Source organism: Pinus tabuliformis, chromosome 8, assembly GCF_031772625.1.
Source record: "Pinus tabuliformis cultivar Carrire ecotype Pingquan chromosome 8, CPIR1, whole genome shotgun sequence".
NCBI lineage: Eukaryota > Viridiplantae > Streptophyta > Pinopsida > Pinales > Pinaceae > Pinus > Pinus tabuliformis.
In genome coordinates this window covers 802,476,340-802,493,971 of record NC_142294.1, presented here as the reverse complement: position 1 = coordinate 802,493,971, position 17,632 = coordinate 802,476,340, and the positions used below count along the sequence as shown (strand labels likewise).

General features: G+C 39.5%; 1 protein-coding gene across 1 annotated transcript; it reads right to left on the bottom strand.

The window, feature by feature from the left end:
* Positions 1-5,273: 5,273 nt before the first annotated feature.
* On the bottom strand, positions 5,274-7,494 carry LOC149238014 (uncharacterized). The gene is made up of 4 exons (XM_089369444.1): positions 7,329-7,494; positions 6,638-6,733; positions 5,958-6,490; positions 5,274-5,738 (listed from the first exon to the last, which is right to left on the bottom strand). Exons 1-4 carry the CDS (start codon positions 7,492-7,494, stop codon positions 5,274-5,276), a joined length of 1,260 nt encoding a protein of 419 aa, XP_089225570.1.
* Positions 7,495-17,632: the final 10,138 nt, after the last annotated feature.

Here is a 17,632-nt window from a genome sequence, read left to right as displayed (position 1 = left end):
TAACACTCCCACACTTACTCTCAATATTTAATTTCTTGATATGAGTAACTCAATGGGATGTTTGTTGTATTTTCTACTGAATCCTTATCCCTTCCTTTTGCACATCAAACATAAGCAACTCAATCCATCCACATCCTAAACATTAATTTTAAGAATTAGTGAGATAAACTTTAATATGCGATGAGACTCACTTACAAGGTAGGAATTTCAAATTTGAAACACCAATCAAATTTGATAATTTCTGGAACTGTGAGTGCCTATTTTGATCACTTTCACAAAGAACGTTGATGGGAAGGAAAAATTTTTGGCTATATTTGAGGAGAAAATCACCCTGTCAAAATTTTGGTTGTATTTCAATAAAAAAATGTTGATGGAAAAGGAAAATCACCTATGACCTATCAAATTCCATCCCTGCCCACTTCACTCTGGAGTGTCAACCACCTATTTTCAATTTATACAATAACAATTTATTTATTCAAAAAATTTAGATGTTATCGCTATTACACTCGTAATCAAGTCAAATTAATGGAACACAACTTGATATTTCCTCATATTACTATTACATGTATTATTACACTTAAGGTGTTTTTAAGGGGAAGTTGGTACGAGGACTTTCATCACCTATCCAGAGTCAATAAAAATATGTGACATGTCTACGCTATGTTGTCATTCATTTTTCAACAGTGAACTACCACATGTGGAAAAACCAATTCATCATGGGGATGACTAATGGTCGATGTGATTGTTCCATCTGACAACCCATCTTCACATGCTCTTGTAATGGCCGCCCTTCACTTTATGTATATCACAGTCTCATTAGTCTACTCTTTTCTCATACCCTCAATTCCTTTCTACCATAATATTTTTGTGGTTTTATTTATGTTCACTCATACACTTCAATGGTTTTTAGCACAAGATTCCCTAGTGTTTTTACCACAATATTTTTAGTTTTTTCCCATATTTTTTCATACCCTTATTTTGTTTTTATTAGAATACTTTCAATCATTTTCAGCACAATATTCCACATTGTTTTATCTTTATTTTCTCATACCCTTCATTTGATTTTAGAATAGTTGAACAACTTCTAATGCTTGTGATTTAATTATCAACTAGTTTATGCTTATTTTGGAGTATTTTGAGGAATTGTAGTGGTATTAGTGGATATTATTCCCAATATTATAGACAAAATCATTCGAATAAACTTGCTCATAGTCTCTTACAATTTAAACGTTAAACTAAAATTTGTTTGTAGAAGCTAGGAGCCTATGGTGAGTATCCCTTTGTTCTATGAGGACAAAAAGATCTTTGTGATTAACAAGAAATTTATATGTTTGATTCAAGCTATTCCTCAAGGGAAGTTGTCTAAGTGGCAGGGCACCAATGCCTATGGGTTCACTCTATATGACCCTTAATAGGGCGCTTGGAATCGATTTCCTTTAATTTCCCAATTTTTCAATGGGATTCCCCTCTTTTATGTTTGGGTATATAAGAAGTTAAATATGTTTGGGGGATGGAATCCCTCTTGTTGTGAATCAATGATTTCTTTGTTTATCTATGACTTCATGATGGGTAAATGACACCACAGAGAAGACATGGTGATGATTTGATCCTTCTTCACATGTTATGTTTATCCTAGTGGGCTTATCTACATCTTTGAAGGACATGACAACGATAAAAATTCTCTTCGGGTTGTAGAAGCAAATGATGTTAAACAAGACAAGAAGGAGGCTCTACCTCCTATGAACCAAGAGTGATAATGATGCCATGGAGTCTTTTTAAATGGAGAATTCTCTATGATAAGCGGGCATTCAACAGAGTCGAAGGGTCGAATCGAGAAGCATGGGGAAGTATTTGATCATAATATAGGTGTTTGGAGTAGAGTGGACAATATGTGGAATATTTAGTGATGTCTAAGGTTGTACTTAGTTTCCTTACACAAGTATTATTAACACCTTCAAACTCTAGGCCTATTGAATACACTCAATTTTATTTTATATGGCTAAAAACATATGGACATTATTTAAATATGAAGGTGGTAGTGGATACTTCAAATTAAACTAGAGTGGAAACCATGATTAGAGTGGACAAATCAAATTGGGCAAGACTAAAAACCCACTATTACCATCATACTATAATTTAAATTAATTGGTACAAACCAATTATTGCTTGAAACTCTATCTCATATAACATATAATAAAACTCACGAAATGTATTTGACATCATATGTAATAGCCTTATGATAGGAAACTTATTATTCTCTTCAACTCGAGATAGTAAACAATTTTGTAGTTTTGAATTCCAAAATCAAAATTGAAGCAAATCTTTCCTATTTTAAATGTGCATAGAGAAAGAGAAAGGCATGTACTTGAATAACCTTTTTGTGATAGCTAACATTTCCTTTATATCGATTGCATTACATTTTTTCCCCATGGAAAATTCGTCATTTCATTAGTAAAAGAAATTACATTATGTAGATGCATATGCATATTCCAATAATTCTATCGATAAACACTGCGTCCATAGAGGCAGTAAACATCAGCTACCTTATCCACTCAGGAAGTAGCCCAGACAATGTCTGAAAAAGAGTCAAAATGATACAAAATAACAACAGAGTATATATTATCTTGTTCCACGCAGGGAGATAATACCAAAAAAATATGATCAGTACCAAAACTATGGCCGCATATCAGTTCAAAAACAGCAAAGGATATATGTACAAAATATGTTCCAGAGTCCAAAAACTAAATCAAAGTGTCCACAAATGGCCTGTGATAGAACTGGTGGTGTTCCCCAGCAATCTGTTCGATGATCAGCCAGTTGCCCTGCTCCCAGATCATGCCTTCTTTGGAAAGATAGTCAGCCTCTGTGTTCCGCTCCCTGTATATATGATTACATGAAAAATGGTCAAATATGGAAATCAATCTTAAAGCCTCATCAAGTATGTGTCTCAATGTGAAAGTCCTGCAAGAAGATACTCTATTCAACCAATCACAAACAATCTTAGAGTCACTGAACAGTTGTAATGCATTGCATCCCTTCTCCAAAGCAAAACGAATGGTATGATAAGCTGCTGAAAGCTCTGCAAAGTTATTTGTGCCCCTTCTAAATCCCATAGATAGTCTGTAAGAGTGCCTCCCAGATAAGTGTAGGATAGCCCCCCCCCCTACCCCCACAACCTTCATCTTGTGCTGCCCCATCAAAGTATGCCTAGGGGCTACTGGGGTCAATCTGTTCCCGGGAGATAGAGCGGGGGATAAGGGGGAAGGGTCATCAGGGATAAGGTCATAGTCCACTTTGATCATGGCTGCCAAACTAGACCATCTAGGGGGGGTGTTATGGAATATCAATTGATTCCGAGCTATCCAGATAGCCCAACAGAACAGCAGGGGGAGGTTCCTCAATTTATGAGGCCAGACAGAATGGTACCAAAGATTCCAGGCTTCAACCAGAGAGCCTGATAACCAATTATAATTAGAGGGGATAGCTGTAGACACCAGATTCCAAGCACTGCACACAACGTGGCAATGTAGAAAAATGTGGGAACCAGTTTCTCCTTCCCTGTTGCAAAAGTAACACCAGTGAGGGTCATAAAAGGCTCTCTTCAACAAGTTATCCCCAGTGGGGATTTTGTTTTTCAAGATACACCACATAAGAACTCTAGTTCTAGGAGGCGCCTTAAGCTTCCAAAGGAGTTTCCACCAATGAAGAATGACCTGGCGCTTACGCGGATTTGGCAGGACCAAATAACCCTCCTTGGGTGTATATCTCCCAGATTTCGCCAGGGCCCAGATAATCTCATCCTCCCCATCCGTGATTCAGATATGTGCCTCCAATAGGGCCTGTGTAAAGTCCCTCCAGTGCTGCCTCCAATGAGGAGGGATATTGAGTTGGGAATCTGATTTCCATGCCTGTTGAAGGAAGGAGGAGTTGCGTTCGTCAGCAATGTGGGCAAAGTGTGTTATATTCTACTCCTTTAAGAGTGTTGTTAAAGCTGGAGGCAATCTATGCATGTCCCCACAACCTATCCACGGATCAAGCCCAATGTGCACTCTGTTCCCCGAATGTATCCTCCAAGTAATGCCTGAGCAGATGGGCTCCAATGCCTTCAGAACAACCTTCCAAATAATCAAAATTCTTGTGTAGGGACCAACTGGACTTCGGATCCAATCCACTACTTGTGCAGGTGCTATATATTTCGAGTAGGCAACCCTGGTCCATAAACTATCCGAAGCTACCAATTGCCATCCTAGCTTCGCTGCCAGCGCAGATGAAAAATCATCCATCTTTTGGAGGTCCCAGCCCCCCCATTTTTTAGGGAGTGTAAGCGCATCCCAATTAGCCCAAGCGAATATCCTCCCAATCTGTTTACCTTGCCATAAGAATCTGCAGCAAATGTTTTGAATCCTAGATAGAATGCCTCTAGGGATCCAGGCCAGGGACATCTAGTAAATAGGGGTCGCTTCCAGAACGCTTTTGATGAGGGTCAAACGGCCAGCACGAGATAGAAATCTAAGGTACCATATGCTGAGCCTTTTCTCCAGCTTTGCAATGAGCCAAGTCTAATCCACAATCTTGTACCCTATTGGTTTCAACTTGTAACCCAGATATTTCAATCCTTCAACAAATTCCAACTGCGTGAAGTGAAGCCTATGGAGAGCATAATGAATTTCGTGTTGAGTGCAAGCTGTGGCCGTCAATGTGGATTTTCCTTCATTAATGATCATCCCTGTAGCCTTCTGGAATAAGGAAAATATATCTCTGATCGATGTTAGGTCCCCAACGCTACCATTGAGAAAAACCAGCACGTCGTCCACAAATAGAAGGTGTGTAAGAGTGCAATCCTCTGTAATCTTTATACCTCTGAGTCTACCACGCCTATGTTCCTCTGATATGATTCTACTGAATCCTTCCATAACCAAGAGAAAAATCAATGGTGATAGAGGACACCCTTGCCTCAGCCCACGAGCCGAGGTGAAGAAAGGGGTAGCACTACCGTTAACCAGAACACTGAAAGGTATGTTAGTGATGCATCCCATGATCCATTTAATGAACGAGAAAGGAAAACCAAGATGGGTTAGAAGCATCCTCAGGTATAACTAGTTAACCCTGTCAAAAGCTTTAGATAAATCCACCTTCATAATCATACCTTTTCCTTTTTTGCAGTGGAGAGTGTGTAATACCTCCTGAGCCGTCCCTATCGCCTCATGAATTTTCCTGTCCTTCAGGAATGCAAATTGTTCAAGTAGGATATGCTTTGATAAGATAGGCTTCACCTAGTTAGCAATAATTTTAGCTATAATCTTGTACAAACAATTACAAAGTGAAATGGGATGAAAATCATCAAAAGAGGAAGGATTATCTGTCTTCGGAATGAGGGCTATAAATGTGGAGGTGATGGCAGCTTCCAAGCACCCCGAGGTCCGAGACTCCTCCACAACTCTGAGAAGATCTGACCCTATCACTTCAAAGAATGTCAAATAAAATTCAACGGACCAACCATCAAGTCTAGGGCTTTTGTCTTTGTTGAACCATATCAACGTGGCCTCTAGCTCTTCTAAGGTGACTTCCCGAGCCAACTCCTCCTCATCCTCAGGCTCCACATATCTGGGGAAAAGCTGAGCAACTCTGATAATTTTTGCTAAATTAGTGTCCCTGGGGTCCCGATAGGCAGATTTGAAATGAGAGTTTGCCAGTGAGGCAAGCTGAGGGAAAGTGTTAGCTGTACCTCCATGACCATCCTGCATTTGCCATATAGTATTAATAGCTTTCCTGCCATTAGCAAACTTATGATAAAATTTTGTATTTGCATCCCCTTCCCGAACCCAGATGGCTCTGCTCCGCAATCTCCATTTTTCTTCTCTATCCTTGAGTATATTTCCACGAGCCGAGTAGAGGGTAGTGATGTTTTGCTTGTGTTCTTTTGATCTAAATAGACCACCTTGCTCCTACTCAAAAACCCCAAGATCGATCTCAATCTGTCTCAGTTCAAGATCCTCCTGTAATCTTTTTTGATGAGCCCATTTTTTGGACATCTTTTTCAGCTCAGCTAGGTTGTGGATAAAGCCAACCGTAACAGAGCCCCTTTCCCCCAGAGGGTTTCTTTTCCAAAAATCGGTGATCATGCTGATGTATGTTGCATCCTTAAGCCAGGTAGAACTGAATTTGAAAGGCCCTTTCGGCCTGTCTCTACCATTATCCAACTCCAGAAAAATAGGAAGGTGGTCCGAGAGACCACCCGAGCCAACCCATTTGTGAATGTTAAGCCCCAATTCCATGACCTGTTCCTTGACAAGAAATCTGTCCAGCCTTCTAGCTAGTCCATTCTCCCCCACTCTATTGTTCCTCCAAGTAGCTTGAAGTTTTGCGGTCGGAATATCTATGAGATGGTGTTGATCCAATATGGAAGAGAAATAGTCCGAAAGGGAATCCCTTTGTGCTTGGTGGCCCCAGGATTCCGCGTGGCCTATAGAAAAATTGAGGTCCCCTCCGACTATAAGATTCTTAGCCGAAAATAGTTCCAGTTTCAGCAGTCGATCCTAGAATTCAGGCCAGTTCTGGCAAGGTCCATATATGTTGACAATCTTGAAGGAGATTCCTAGTACCGCAGAGTGTACATCGACTCCTATGAATCCCTAACCACCCCAACCATTAATTTCCTCTATAGTCCGAGTATTAATGCCCACAGTAAGGCCACCAGAATGGCCATGGGCATCTAACCCCGTAAATCTCCACCCTGGCAGAAATTGTTCAAGAGTTCGAGTAATGTCATTTGCAGGACCTAGGGTCTCCTGAAGGAAAATGATGTCCAGAGCTTCCGCAGCAAGTAATCAGCGAAGTGCTAGTTTTTTATCGGGCCTAGCAAGCCCTCTACAATTAAAGGATAAAATCTTCATGGAGGGGGTTCGGAGGGGGTTGTTCTTGCTCTAAGAACCCCAGGAATGGTTGATTGCTTTCCCATAGCAATGTCAACATCCGCTTGGGCTTGGCCGATTTTGAATTCAGAGGGGCGGCCTCGGGATGCCTTGAAAGAGGGTGGGGGGTGGAGGATATCAAGACCCACCTGATCGGGGGCCATGTTTCTCGAGCGAGACCGAGTGATGTATCTAGGAACCAAGGCCGACGACAAGGCTGCCGAGGGTAGAGGGGGAGGGGTGCATAAAATAGTAGGGGATGAGGGAGGGAGAGTGGAGAGGGGGGGCTTAATTCACAAACACTATGAACAGGGGCCTCAAATGAGAAAGCAGAACCCAGACCCAATAACCATTCAGCTATAGAATTATGAACATCAAAAATGCAATGAGTGGGTGGAAAATGGGTGGATTGCATACTTGAAGTGATGGAGTCCCCAGAGGCAGCAGCGGCCGAACCAGGAACAGAAGGCGTGGCACGATGGGGTGGCCGACCATGCTTCCTCAGAGCGCTGAGAGCAGGTGCTGGAGATCTCAAAACAGGTCTCGAAAGAGTGGCAGTTCCTCCAGAACGTGGAGTAGCCATCCTTTGAATATCCACTGATGCATGAGGTTGTTCTTCTCCGTCAGGGTCTTCATGTTACTGAGCCTCCCGCTCAGGTGCATTCAAAGGGATTTGTCTCGCGAACTATCTGCTATTCCACTTGTTCAGAGGACAATCTTTGAGTAAGTGCCCCACCTTGTGGCAGCGGCGACATCTGAACGGGACTCCCTCATAATCCAGCAACTACCTCCTCTTGACGTCCCTCCACTGAATTTTGATAAACTCTGGAAGCCCATCTGTGAGGTCCAAATAAACTAAGATCCTGGTGAATGCCATTCTCCTGGTGGAGTGAAAAGAGTTATCATAGGTAAGAAACTTTCCCATGGCATCCCCTATCTGTTTGAAAATTTTCTCAGTCCAGAAGTGAATGGGAAGACTAGGGAGGCGAACCCAAATTGGTTCCGCCCCCGCCCTTTCAAGTTCGAGGTCAAACATAGGCGTCCATCTTCTGAGGAGGACAGGAGTTTGGTCTATGTGCCATATTGTGGAGAGAACCCAGTTAGTGTGGGCAACACATTTGAACCTCAAAGCGAACCACCCACGAACAAAAGTCTGTACCCTTGGAGGTTCCAACAAATGATGACCCCAAACCTCCATTGTCCATTTTTGGAGCCGCTCCACACTGTAGTGTCTGCCCCTCACACACCCCACTAGTACCTTCTCTGTCGAATCCATGGCTTCACAAAACGTCGTGTCCTCGGCAAGCTTGAGAAAGATTTCTTTACTACACAGAGGGAGGTGCTTTTTTCTCTTGGATGTCCCTTTCTGTTTGCCGCTCATGCCACTTGCCAATTTATCCTCCTGTACCACCTTGTGTGAAGTCGGTGCCATGTCTGTTAGGGGACCTTTAGCTCCAAGGTTGTCGAAATGCCCTGAAATGATCCCGATACCAGTGAAATTTCCCGTAGAAGGGTCCCCCGAGACCTGCGACATTGAATGTACCTGCAGCCTACCCACCTGAGACAAAGGGCCTTCTTCCAAGGGTTTTTCCGCCACTATCTCTACAGGAATGGAACCTTGGTCTGGCCCTAGGGTATGAGCCACCGGGGCACTCCAAAGCGCAGCCTCCATCTGAGAGTCAGTGAGTAGTGGCGGACCTGTGTAATCCCTAATGGCAGCCACTCCAACCGGAATCGAGATGGAAGGAATGTGCCGAGAGAGAGTAGGAAGTGCATCGACCTCAACTGTTAGTTCATGGTCGAAATCTAAAAAGTCCTCCACTGTGGTCCCTGACTGCATCCAAATCGGCTGGTTTTCCGATGGAATCGCAGAATAAGCGGTTTTGTCCTCCATATCTGTCTATGACCCAAGCTGACAGCTGCCTGCTGGATAGTCGGAGAGGTAAACGCAAACCGTCTAGGGGAGACCAAAACACTAACCGACATAAACCGCAAACAACTATGGGATAAAACTGTGGTTGATGCCAAGGAAAAATCGTAAACTGTTCAAGAGGGCACCCACCAGAAAGCTTTGTGTACAGAACTAGGTCGTCCACCGGGCTCAATGCCCTAACCCCAATCCCCTGAGTTACCAGTTTCCATCGTCACTCCCCCTACGAAAAACATTATCGATTGCATTACATATTTCCCATACACACAAAATATCTAAAAATGTTAAAATAAATCATAAATCTTTATTCCCTAAACAGCAATTAGTTATTCAAAATTATGAATTCATAAACATTAATATCCTTAAAAATATTCAACCTAATCAAAAGAGGCATAAAGAATGACCCATTTAAATAAAAATTAAAGGAACCCGAAATTATAAATTCGATATCAACACAACAAACGCTATGTCACAAATATCTGAATTTTTTATTAGGGCCGCTCAATTTTGAAAAAAAGATGTGAAAGAAAAAGGAGAACATTACCTGTTTAAATTTTTTTCATGTCAAATGAATTCCATTACCTTATCATTTTAATACGCTCTATGCACAATAGGTTTTTGTCTGGCCATGTCATGATCTTGGATATGAAATCAAGAAGATAAAAAATCAAAAAATAAAAATCTAGTTTACCATTAGAGAAATATAAGATTTGACTATAATTTGGCCACAGTTACACAGGCGGAGAAAAGAAGAAATCTGAACGAACCACTACAAGAATGAGACCCGGAAACAAATGAAAGAAATCTGAACGAATCAATATAAGAAAGAAACCTGGAAACAAATAAAATAGAGGTGGAAGTGAATAAAATGGCGATGAAAGAAAAGAAATCAACCCGAGATCGGTTTGAACAAAATACACAATTAAAGATGGAACGATCGAACCCAACGACCACTTTATAGATGGAGATTTTTTCTTTTGCTTTTTTTAATAGACGTTACATGGCTTTATTGTGATTTTATAAATGGAGTTTTTGCTTTTGTAAATAGACCAAACGTAGATTTACCGTTTTATTGTGATAATGGCAATAAACATCTGTCGATAATAATGGACACCTGCCTTCAAATACTAATCATCGCATCATTATTATCATGATATGATTAGCATTATCCGCTTCACATCATCATCATGGAAATAAGAATGATAAATAACATAAATTATTTCATTATTCGACATCGAGTAAGGCGATGAATACTTTGCAGAATGCTTTGTTGTACCATGGTTAATTACGTTGATAAGTATCTCGAAGTTGATAAATTAATCATTTTTCAAAATACGATGGATTAGATTTAAAGATGTCATCATATTTTGAATCTCATTTACATCAATAGATAATTCTCATACATAATTTGTATATATAAATATTTGGTTTAAAATATGTTTAAATTATGAAATTTACCAAACATATATCTGGCCATTTGCTAAATGGCACTTATCAACATTAACAAAAAGTGAAAGGATTAAAGAAACATTCTATTCCCATACAAACAAGAGTTAAAAATTAGCGTAGAAAGTTTGTTTCACACTTGTGTGTGTCCTAGATTATATTTAGTTCTTTTTTTCTAGGAGATGGTTTTTATCTTCCTAAATTGAATGTAAATTTATATATTTCTGATTTAATAATTAATGAGATAGAGGGTGAGCAGAAATATATAAGTTCACATTCAATTTAGGGAGATAAAAACCATATCCTAAAAAATAGGAACTAACTCTAATCTAGGACACACACAAAAGTAAAACAAAATTTATAAATTAATTTTCAACTCTCCCCCTTAATGGAGAAAGGATTCACTTGCACACCTAACATCTCCCTAAACAATTCAAATTTAGTCTTCCCAAGAGGCTTCATGAAGATATCAACAACATTTTCACAAGTGTTACAATATTCAATAAAAATCTCTTTGGACTAAACTTTTTCTCTAACAAAATGAAATTGAGTATCAATATGTTTTGTGTTTTTATGAAAAAAATGATTATTTGCGAGCTTGATTGAACTTTGGTTGTCGAATTTGATTACTGTAGCATCCTTTTGTTCTTCTCCTGCATCATGAAGGAGTCTCCTCAACCAAATTGCTTCACAAGTGGTTGCACATACAACTTGATACTTTGCTTCTATTGAAGATAAAGATACAATACTCTGCTTTTCACTGCACCAAGAAATGACCCCAGGCCCAATATTGAAAGCATACACTGTATAGATCTTCTATTGTTTAGATCTCCATCCCAATCTAAATTTGAATAGCCTATCCATTTAACATCAAAAGAATTAGTATATTTAATGCCAAAATTTATGGTTTCTTGAAGATATCTCAAGACACCTTTTGTTGCCACCCAATGATTTGCAAGAGGTTTTTTATTAATTGACTCAACACATTAACTAAATATGCTAAGTCAGGTCTGGTTGTATTCAAATAAATAAAAATTCCAACCAATTGTCTGTAAAATGTGGAATCCACCTCTTTAGAATCATCATCATTCTGTTGTATAGGTAACGAAGCAAATTTACATTGATCCATTTTGAATTTCTTCAATAATTCCCTGACATACTTTCCTTGAGTAACAAAAATTTGCCAGAGTCCATCCAAACTTCAAGACCCAAATAATAATGCAATTCTCCAAGGTCTTTCATTTCGAATATCTGTGACATCTACACTTTAATTTCTTCAACCAATTCATTAGAATTTCTAGTAACAATTAAATCATCAACATATAAGGAAATCAACACAATATGCCCCTTTAAATCACATATGCTATACAGATTTGGATCATTTTTACTTCTCTTATAAAAATGTTGTAAGAAGAAAGAGTATATATTTTCATACCAAGATCTGGGAGCCTGTTTCAATCCATACAATGCCTTCTTTAATTTATAGACAAAGTGTTCCTGCCCCTTTTTATTACACCCTTTTGGTTGTGTTAAAGATACCTCTTCTTTCAACTCTCCATTTAGAAAAGCAGATTTCACATCTAGCTGGTGTAGGCTCTAATGGTAGATAGTAGCTAGAGTTAATAACATTTTAATGGTATTTAACTTAGGTATAGGAACAAAAGTATCACCGTAATCAATTCCTTCTTTCTATGAGTACACTTTGGCCACCAACCTAGCTTTATACTTGTCCACACTACCATCTGCTTTGAACTTTGGTTTAAATAACCATTTACAACCTATGGGTTATTTTCCTTTTGTCAATTCAACTAATTCCCAAGTTTCTTTTTTAATTATGGACTCATATTCTTCTTTCATAGCTGACCTCCATTCATCATATTGATTTTCTTCATTATAATTCATGGGCTCAACAACATTTAAAATACTAGTCATAAAATCATAATCTTTGTACTGTGCGGGTAAGTGAGTCTGCCGACTTGATCTCCTTGGTAGCAGAATTTCCTCAATTATGTCTCGTGTGTTTGTAAGCAGAGATGTTATCTTTCATGAACAAGTTAATGAAGGGAACACAAACATAAGTTATGAGGAGTGGCACATGCCTTTACTGATTGATGACAATAATGATGAAGCCAAAGTCATTCATTTACAACATCAACAGTAGCAACAAAAAGAGGAACCTAGCGATGTGGATACATTCATCAGTTCAAGCCCATTCAGAGGTGAAAATGAAATCACACAAGACATAATTGAGGCAATTCCACTACCAAGGAGATCAGGTAGGCAGACTCACTTACCTGCATGGTACAAAAATTATGCTCTTATGACTAGTATTTTAAATGTTGTTGAGCCCATGAATTATAATGAAGCAAATCAGTATGATGAATGGAGGTCAAATATGAAAGAAGAATATGAGTCCATAATTAAAAATGAAACTTGGGAATCAGTTGAACTACCGAAAGGAAAAGAACCCATAGGTTATAAATGGTTATTTAAACCTAAGTTCAAAGCATATAGAAGTGTGGACAAGTATAAAGTTAGGTTGGTGGCCAAAGGGTACTCATAGAAAGAAGGAATTGATTATGAGAAGACTTTTTCTCCTGTAGTTAAGTTAAATACTATTAGAATGTTAATAGTTCTAGCTACTAAGTATCATTGGAGCCTACACCAGCTATATATGAAATCTTCTTTTCTAAATGGAGAGTTGAAAGAAGAGGTATATTTAACACAACCAAAAGGGTTTATTAAAAAGAGGCAGGAACACTTTGTGTGTAAATTAAAGAAGGCATTGTATGGATTGAAACACGCTCATAGATCTTGGTATTAAAATATAGACTCTTTCTTCTTATAGTATGGTTATAAGAGAAGTAAAAATCATCCAAATATGTATACCAGATTTGATTTAAAGGACAAATTGTGTTGATTTCCTTATATGTTGATGATTTTATTGTTACTGGAAATTCTAATGAATTAGATGAAGAAATTAAAGTGCAGATGTCATAGGTATTAAAAATGAAAGACCTTGGAGAACTGCATTATTGTTTGGGTCTTGAAGTCTGCAGGGACTTTGGCCAGACTTTTGTTACTCAAGGGAAGTATGTCAGGGAATTATTGAAGAAATTCATAATGGATTAGTGTAAACCTACTTCAGTACCTATACAACAAAATGTTAAATTTCATAATGATGATGGTTCTAAAGAGGTGGATGCGACATTGTGCAGACAACTCATTGGAAGTTTGATTTATTTGACTACAACCAGACCTGACTTAGCATATTCATTCAGTGTGCTGAATTAGTTCATGACAAAACTTCTTGAAAATCATTGGGTGGCAGCAAAAGGTGTCTTAAGGTATCTTCAAGGAATCATAAAATTTTGCATTAAGTATACTAATTATTTTGATGTTAAAATGTCAGGCTATTCATATTCAGATTGGGTTAGAGATTTGAATGATAGAAGATCTATAACATAGTATGCTTTCATTATTGGGTCTGGGGTCATTTCTTGGTGCAGTAAAAAGAAGAGTAATGTATATTTATCATCAGCAAAGGTAGAGTATCAAGTTGTATGTGTAGCCACTTGCGAAGAAATTTGGTTGAGGAGACTTCTTCATGATGCATGAGAAGAAAAAAAGGATGCTACCGTGATCATATGCGAGAACCTAAGTTCAATCAAGCTAGAAAATAATCTTGTATTTCATAAAAACACAAAACATATTGATACTCATTTTAATTTTGTTAAATAAAATGTTCAGTCCAAAGAGATTTTTATTGAATATTGTAATACCTGCGAAAATTTTGTTAATATCTTCACCAAGCCTTTTGGGAAGACTGCATTTGAATGGTTTAGGGAGTTGTTAGGTGTGCAAGTGATGGGACCAGCCCTTCAAGCTTCATGGATTAACAATAATTTAAAACTATGATTAGCACTAAGATATGGTCGGTGCAAACATGCTTAACATTATATCATTAATCAAACAGATAATTTTTGTTTCTTGGTTTGATGGCGCAGTTAATTAGTGAGTATGAGATAGGTGTGAGGGGACACTTGTCCTTGCCTCGGATTTCACCCTCCCGCTCTTCGACTATGCTCCAACCCTCGTTTACTCGTCACTTTAGCACTTTGGCTTCTCTCTGCTCGCGGTGAGGGTTTATTGTTAGTCTATCTGTGACTGTGTCAAGTATTGCAATGGTGCTCTGTCTGCACCTGGTTATGGACTCCTCTACCTGGTGGCTGGGTAACTCCGCCTGCACTTCCTCTTTTGCTACCCGGTTGGTCTCACCTGGGCACTGTATTGATGGCTTCGTCAGCTTCGTGAGAGGGTTTTGTTCGTTCCTCTATTGGCTTATTATTCTTCTTCGTGGATGCTGCTCTTTCTACTGTTATCTTAACTCTCTCTGTATATATTCTCTGGTTGAGTTTCTGGTTACTCGCTTGGTTGTTTCTCTGGTTGATTTGTTGGTAATTCTCTATGGTTTGCAGGTTGCGGTCACAACGGACCCTGTCCTTGGCTTCGCTCGACACTGGCAAGGTAAGTCCTTCTCTCCTCACTATAGTTGATTTTCACAGTTTTTCTTCAGTTCTAAGGGTAGCCGCTCCTTGTGAGCAGGGCTCCCTCTTGTGGCTGCGACCCAGTTGTGGATTCGTTTTGCCAGCGCTATCAGCTCCTCTAATAAGTTAGTCTATGGGCCCTTTCCTTTATTGCTCATTACTTTTCCTTCCGGGTCTTGGTGTGCAGACTACTGATACACCTCTATTGTTCTTCTATGGCAGGTTGGGGTCGGATCCAGATTCGGTCACTGAGCCGGTTGCTACCTAATGGGTCCAGTAGGGTCACTCCTTGCTACAGTTTCTTTTTTGTAGTCTTCCTTTCTCGGTTCCTACACTGGTGTGGTCCATTGTTAGGTTAGGACTCGAGAGCTTCGGCTCCTCTATCTATTATTTAGTGTCGAGTGACCTTGGGGCTTCAGCTGTATGTAATTTTTCCTTTTCAACAATACTGTAGCCGTCTAGGGTTTCAAACCCTAGCTTCGTTGTTTGTTTCTCCTGCAGGTGAAATCATCCTGCCTTGTTGTTGTTGGTCTAAGCACTTTACAATTATTTTTTGTATGCCAGTGTTATATTGTTTATAAAGAGAAAGAGAAATTATATGCACATGGGTTACCTTTGTTGTGAATGCATTCTACAGTGACTGAAACTGTTGGTTTGTTTAGAACTCTTCCATGGCTGTTGCTTGCACTCGTGTGTCTAGAATTTGTGTTGTTGCTGGAACTACGGAATTGGCTCTTCTGTTAATGCAATGCCTCTTGTTTCGTGTTCGAATTTAGGAACTGTATCTCTGTCTGTTAGGAAAGATTTTTGGAAATAGAGAAATGGATTGTTTTGTCTAATTGTTACATACAATAATTAGAGGGAAAAGAAAAATAAATCGAAAGATCATTTGTTACAGATGGATTCAGATGCTCAGGTTTTTGAATTTTGTTTGTTTGTTTGTATGTTATTCCTTCTCTAGTGTATCGAACCCCTTACAAAATATGATACATTTTCTTTTGTACTATTTCGAGACAGTTTCCCAAAACTGCTCACAGTTACACCGATAGTTACATGGTTGATAACTGTTTTTGGGTTTTCTTGCTCTGTGGAATATATAAATTTTTTTATATGAAAGACAACTGTTAAATAAAAAGAAAACAAAGAAGTGTGGCTGTAACAACCTTCATCTAACCGTGATGTTCCTAAATGCCACTTAACTAATAAATTGAAAAAAAAATTGCAAGTTCCTAAATATTGTTTTAACCAACAAATGTAAATGAAACCAAACAATAAATGTGAACCTGTTCTCCTTAGCTGAGACCAAACACCCCAGCCATGGTACCCTCAGCTGGATGCTCCTGCATCAGGCTCCTGGGATAAGAAAAATTCATGGCTCCGGTCCATGAGCTCCTCCACTGAATAGCTGCCCACTGTATTTGTCCGGCGTCAAGCCAAGAACTGTCCTCAATGGGACAGTTCTTCCACTTGACAAGATACTGTAGGTACTCCTTCTGCTGAGTTCGCCTGGCCACCTGAGTGTCGAGGATCCTCTCGATCTCAAGGGGCTGAGCTGAAGGCATTTGCCTCATCCAAGTCTCGCTTCCTTCCTGTGTGTCCCATGTAGGCCATGCTGTATTGTTGTCTTCAGGACTGGCAGTATATGGAAACAAGTCTGCCACGTTGAAGATGGGCGATATGCCTATCCCTGGAGGCAATTGTAATTCATAAGCATTGGCTAAAAATTTACACAGAATTTTGCAAGGGCCAATCTTTTTGTATTTCAGTTTGTTGTATTCACCCCTAGGAAACCGTTCTCTACATAAATGTGCGAGGACTTCATCCCCCACATTAAACTGTACCTCTCGTCATTTCAGATCTGCCCGCTGCTTATACTTTTGACTATTATCCTGCAACTTCATCTTTACCTGCTTGTGTAGGTCATTCATTACTTTGGTGAAATCTTCCCCATTAGCACTCCATCTTTCCTGTTGTCCTAGATCTCGTAACTCATGCACTCCGCAAGGATGCATGCCATATAAGATCTAAAAAGGACTGTATCCCATGCAACAATTTGGTGAGTCGTTTTAGGCGAACTCTTCCTAGGCAGGTACTCAGTCCCACATCCATGAATTTTCTCTGATCAAGCTTCGTAGTAGGTTTCCCAAGCTCCTGTTTACCACCTCTATTTGCCCGTCGGTTTGTGGGTGATAAGCAAAGCTAAAACTTAACTATGTGTCCATCTTCTTCCACAAGGTGCGCCAAAAGTGTCCTGTAAATTTCACGTCCCTGTCAGAAACAATGGACTTAGGTAGGCTGTGTAGCCTGACTATCTCCGTGAAAAACAAGTGGGCCACGTGAGTGGCATCGCTGGTTTTTTTACAAGGGATGAAATGTGCCATTTTTGAGAACCAGTCTACTACCACCATCACAGAATCATGACCCCGTTGCGTTCTTGGTAGACCCAAGACAAAGTCTAAGCTGACTGAGTCCCATGGTCTACTTAGAATAGGTAGTGGTGTGTAGAGTATCGTATTCTGACTGTGTCCTTTTGCCAACTGACACACTTTACATCTGGTTACAAATCGTTGCACATTCCTTCGCATCATTGGCCAGTAATAAAAATGGCTGAGCTGGTCTAAGGTCTTATCAATGCCGAAATGTCCAGCTACACCTCCGTTGTGCTTCTCCCGGATGATGTTCTCCCTCATCGAACAATCGGGAATGCATAGTTGTCCACCTTTAAACAACAATTTCTCCTGTAAGTTATAGTCCAGCCACGGACTATTGTTCCTCAACAAAGGATTTTGGTAGGCTTC

Bases quoted from the DNA above. Each gene is read 5' to 3' on its own strand.
- LOC149238014 (XM_089369444.1), bottom strand. From the start codon at position 7,494: ATGGCTACTCCACGTTCTGGAGGAACTGCCACTCTTTCGAGACCTGTT. The intron at 6,734-7,328 runs GTATGCAATCCA...AATTTCTGCCAG, and splicing joins TGGGGACTCCATCACTTCAA to GGTGGAGATTTACGGGGTTA. The intron at 6,491-6,637 runs GTTAGGGATTCA...AGAATCTTATAG, and splicing joins GGAAATTAATGGTTGGGGTG to TCGGAGGGGACCTCAATTTT.